General features: G+C 35.6%; 1 protein-coding gene across 1 annotated transcript; it reads left to right on the top strand.

Annotated features, from left to right (window-relative positions):
- Positions 1 to 349: 349 nt before the first annotated feature.
- LOC131648308 (uncharacterized) lies at positions 350 to 1,654 on the top strand. The gene is made up of 2 exons (XM_058918082.1): positions 350 to 1,233; positions 1,312 to 1,654. Exons 1-2 carry the CDS (start codon positions 477 to 479, stop codon positions 1,446 to 1,448), a joined length of 894 nt encoding a protein of 297 aa, XP_058774065.1. The 5' UTR covers positions 350 to 476; the 3' UTR covers positions 1,449 to 1,654.
- The last annotated feature ends 3,823 nt before the right edge of the window (positions 1,655 to 5,477 follow it).

Below are 5,477 nucleotides of genomic sequence, written 5' to 3'. Positions count from 1 at the left end.
TGTACCATGTACCTACAACCTAATGTGCATTAATGAACTATGTGAAAAGCAATGATATGTACTTTTAGCTAGCTTGAATTAGATTTATATTTGTTCTTTTATCAAACTTCACAACAAAGGTCATGTATACTTATGTTTTTTCTAGTGATATTTAAATGAATTGTTTAAACTTTTTCTAATCATATTTAAATAAAATATTGAACAAAATTACTATTTACAATATTTTGAAATAAAAGAACGGGAAATGGAATGGCATCCAACTCATTAAACTTCATGCAAAGTACAATTCTTTTGTCTCTCCCAAGTCTCATAAAACTCCATCCAACTTACAATTAATTATTTTGTTTCACACTTCAACATAATTTTTCCACCGGCTCTAAACATATTTCACTTTCCTTCTTTCTATAAATACCCTTCACGTATGAAGTTTTATTTCACACTTGTCTCTCTTTGAATTCTTTCTTTCTTCTTCAAAAATGAAGAATATTAGTGTTAGAGTTGCTCTTCTTGTTTCATTGTTCATTCATGCTGCAATCACTACTACCGCTGCTCCCACATCATGTGTTCACCCACCTAATTGCAAAGAGGCCGCCACAACTACTACTCATAGTGCTTCCGCGGTCACTACTACCGCTGCTCCCACATCATGTGTTCACCCACCTAATTGCAAAGAGGCCGCCACAACTACTACTCATAGTGCTTCCGCGGTCGCTGCTCCCACATCATGTGTTCACCCACCTAATTGCAAAGAGGCCGCCACAACTACTACTCATAGTGCTTCCGCGGTCGCTGCTCCCACATCATGTGTTCACCCACCTAATTGCAAAGAGGCCGCCACAACTACTACTCATAGTGCTTCCGCGGTCACTACTACCGCTGCTCCCACATCATGTGTTCACCCACCTAATTGCAAAGAGGCCGCCACAACTACTACTCATAGTGCTTCCGCGGTCGCTGCTCCCACATCATGTGTTCACCCACCTAATTGCAAAGAGGCCGCCACAACTACTACTCATAGTGCTTCCGCGGTCGCTGCTCCCACATCATGTGTTCACCCACCTAATTGCAAAGAGGCCGCCACAACTACTACTCATAGTGCTTCCGCGGTCACTACTACCGCTGCTCCCACATCATGTGTTCACCCACCTAATTGCAAAGAGGCCGCCACAACTACTACTCATAGTGCTTCCGCGGTCACTACTACCGCTGCTCCCACATCATGTGTTCACCCACCTAATTGCAAAGAGGCCGCCACAACTACTACTCATAGTGCTTCCGCGGTCGCTGCTCCCACATCATGTGTTCACCCACCTAATTGCAAAGAGGCCGCCACAACTACTACTCATAGTGCTTCCGCAACCACTACTGCTGCTCTTGATGCTTCTGTCATCAATTCCGCAATCACTACTCCTAATGTGACCGCCTCCACTGCACCTCTCACCCCATAAAAGTAGTGAAGAGAAGTGATGTAATAAAACTTGGATGCAATTTGTTGGTGTGTTTGTTTCATTGTGTGTGTGTGTTTTTGTTTCAGTATGTGTTTTTGTTTTTTGGTGTTAATGTTTCAGTATGTGTTTGTTTCAACGGGTTTGTTTGTAGTGTGACTGAAGTGAAATATTAGAATATCATAATTAATGTTCTTATTTTATTTTAACTCATAAGCACTTAACACCAAAATATATGCATTGCAAAGTAACTAAATCAAAACATTTTTAAATCCTGAAACTCAATAATGACTTGTTTCTTTCTTATATCATTTTCATCATTGTCTCTAGACTATCCCTATAGAAAGTGATTCTATAAACCAAACACACAGTACTAGTCTCAAATTTATAATAATCTAAAATCTTATTTAACTAATATTCATGATCAATACTAACTGCACTGTAGTAAAAGATTGGTATTTTTTGCCGTGCTTCTTTTCTTTAAAAGCTCAAGACTAATACAATAAGAGAAATATTTTACAGATATGTGGTGGTATAGTCACAATGCTAAAGTCTAATAACAAAATTCATATTATAAACAAGAATTCTTCTGATCTTAGAATCATTAAAATAATTTAATAATCATAAAAATTTTGTAATTAATAAATGTTTTGTTTTAATTGGCATTTATTGTCCATTCATTCAAATTAAAAAAAAATTGATTATCGGATAAAAAATGGGAGGAGGGGGACTATCATATTTCTTCCCTTTCATTTTTTTTTTCTTCTATAATTCCTTATCATTTAATTAGGTGTCTTTTTTATCTTTGATTTCATTTAGTAAAAAATGAAATTTCAAGAGAGATAAGAGGGGATATGGTACGGTTTTAGACAATTATATATTAGTCAAATATTTATTTTTTTTGAAATTTTCAATTTAAAAAGTATATGATATCAAAGTATTATCTTAAGTCTTAACACATGACATATTTTTTAGAAAGTGACTGTAAAAAAGAAATGGCTATTATATTTTTTACAAAGTGACTCAGCACACTTGTCCTAAAGAAAATAAGAACATGAAATAATGGATGGTGTGTGTGTCATGACTCCATGTTATTTCACTCTTTCCATACATTTAATTCTCATACACCAATCAAAATGAAGCTAACTGTAAGTACCTTTAAGTACGTATGTATATTTGTATAGCAGATAGTGTTATGAAAGATATTTCTAATTTAATTTTTTACATAGCATGTTTAAATATTGTAGCTCTGCTGTTTGCCATACCCTCCCTAAAATTAAATCTGATCATTACCCATCTTATTTTCTTTAAATTTAGTAGCTATTTCTTTTAAGTCTTATTTTAAATTTCATAGTATGTGGACCAAAAATGAGGATTGTGTCAAAGTTGTTGAGGAGACTTGGAAAGTTCAGGTGTCTGGTTGCCTTATGTTTGTCTTTGATAAAAAGCTTGAAATTCTCAAAACTAGACTTAAGGATTGGACCAAAACTTATTTTGAAATTGTGAATCAGAATGTTTTAAAGGCTGAGAAGGATTTGAAAGAGATTCAAACTAACATTGGCTTGCAGGGTTACACTGACAGCCTTCCGGACTTGGAGGCCAAAACTCAACATGCTATGGAATCAGCTCTTAACATGGAGGAGGAATTCCGGAAGGAAAAGTCTAAAATTAAGTGGACTTTGCAAGGAGACAATAACACCAAATTTTATCACACTTATGTAAAAATAAGGAGGAAAACTAACTTAATTTCTTATTTGGTCATTGATGACACTGTGGTTACTCATCTAACTGTTATGGAGAATCACATAGTAAATCACTTCAAAAGCTTGTTCAATTACAATCATAAAATGCAGGATAATGTCTTGAGTAATGCTAATATTCCTTCCAAAGTGAATGACACTACTAATGTTATGCTAACCTTGATCCCTTCTGCTGAGGAGATCCATGGAGCTGTGATGAATATCAATGCTAATTCTTCCCCTGACCCTGATGGCTTTGGGGGCATTTTCTACCATACTTATTGGAACATTATAAAGAATGATGTGACAAATGCTATTACTCAAATTTTCTCCCAGGATTGGATCATGCCTAATTACAATGCCAATACCTTAGTCCTCATTCGTAAAATCAAGGAAGCTATCTATTTGGGCCAGTACAGACCTATAGCCTTAGCCAATTTTAAATTCAATGTCATTTCTAAGATCCTGGCTTATAGGCTCTCTTCCATCCTCCCTATTATTGTCTCAAAAGAGCAAAAGGGATTTGTGTCTGGTAGGAACATTAAATATGGCATTTGTTTAACTTCTGAGGCCATTAATACTCTTCATAACAAGGTAATGTGGCATTGAAAATTGACATTGCTAAAGCTTTTGATACCCTCAATTGGGACTTAATTATTCAAACCCTTAGAATTTTTGGCTTTAATTCTGTTTCATGTAATTGGATTTCTATCATTTTAAACTCTACCACTCTTTCTATAGGTTTCAATGGAAATCATGTTGGTTATTTCAAATGCACAAATGGTGTGAGACAGGGGGATCCTTTATCCGCTCTTCTGTTCTGCATTGCTGAGGATGTTCTCAGCAGAGGCATTTCTAATTAAGTCAAGGCTAACCAAATAAACCTCATCAAGGCTAATAGATCTTGTTTTGTTCCTTCACATACTCTATTTGCCGATGACATAATATTTTTTTTGTAGAGGAGATTCTAAATCTCTTAATGCTATATCTAATCTTCTTAGAGATTATGGTATCATATCTGGCCAGTTTTGTAATTTCTCAAAATCTTTGATTTATGCTAGTGGAATGACACTTAACAGACATTTCTTATTAGCTAACATCATTATTATCACAATTGCTAACCGTCCTTTTACTCACTTGGGTGTTCCTATTTTTGTAGGGAAACCTAAAGCTTAACACTTTCAAAAGATTGCTGATAACATCAGGATAAAGCTGGCTGCTCGGAAAGCTAAATTTCTCTTTATGGCTGGCAGAGTTCAACTGGTGAAAGCTATCATCTTCAGCATGATGATCCATTGTATTTCAGTGTACACCTGGCCAAGTAGTATTATTAAAAGGATTGAAGGCTGGATGAGGAACTTTATATGGAGTGGTAATATTGGCAACAAAAAGCTAGTGATTGTGGCATGGAAATTTTGTTGTAAAAACTCAATGAGGGTGGATTAGGCATTATTTCTCTTAAGGCTTATAATTTTGCAATTAACATGCACATGTGCTGGAAATTCTTGAATAATAATCAGAGTTGGTGTAAACTTCTCAAGGCAATGGTTAAGAGGAGTGGTAAAGTTATAAACTACTTTATTACGTCTTCCATTTGGATTGGGATTAAAGAGGCTCATCTGTCAGTGTTGGATAATTGCATCTTGATCATTGGGAATGGGAAAAATGTTAACTTCTGGATGGACAATTGGCTTGGAGTTTCTTTAGCTAGCAAAAATAGCATTCCTGACAAGTTTCATCGTTCTTTAACTTCTGTGGTCAGTGACTGGTGGTCTAATAATTGTTGGAATATTCATATTAACACTCAATTGGATTTTCCTACTCTACTCAATTACATCTCTTGCATTAGTATTCCTGATATTCATGTCCCTGATACCTTGGTTTTAAAGAAACCTACTACTTGTATGCTCTTAATTAAGGATGCGTATAATGAAGTTGTTAAACCTTACCCTCTGTTTTTTGGTCAGATTTCCCGTGGGATAGGGATTCTCCTCCATCTCATTCAATGCTCGTTTGGAGATTCATGTACCATAAAATTCTATCTAATGACAACTTGCAACTGCGTGGATTTTATTTTCCTTCTGTTTGCAGCCTGTGCCATTCTAATACTGAAACTTCTTATCACCTCTTCTTTGTTTGCTCGTATGTGCATAATTTGTGGAACTGGCTGGATTGTATTCTACAATTGCCTTTATTTATTCATGGCATTGAGGACTGTAGAAAGACTATGCAACAATCCTAGTCTGCTCAAGCAAAAATAGCGGTTAATACTTGCATTGTTGGAATATTTTAC

The sequence above is a fragment of the Vicia villosa genome, linkage group LG2 (genome assembly GCF_029867415.1).
Source record: "Vicia villosa cultivar HV-30 ecotype Madison, WI linkage group LG2, Vvil1.0, whole genome shotgun sequence".
In the NCBI taxonomy this organism is placed as follows: domain Eukaryota; kingdom Viridiplantae; phylum Streptophyta; class Magnoliopsida; order Fabales; family Fabaceae; genus Vicia; species Vicia villosa.
This window is presented reverse-complemented; position numbering and strand designations above follow the sequence as displayed.

Coding starts and splice junctions, on each gene's coding strand:
- LOC131648308 (XM_058918082.1), top strand. CDS start 477: ATGAAGAATATTAGTGTTAGAGTTGCTCTTCTTGTTTCATTGTTCATT. Junction 1,234..1,311: donor CACATCATGTGTTCACCCAC/CTAATTGCAAAG, acceptor GTGTTCACCCAC/CTAATTGCAAAGAGGCCGCC.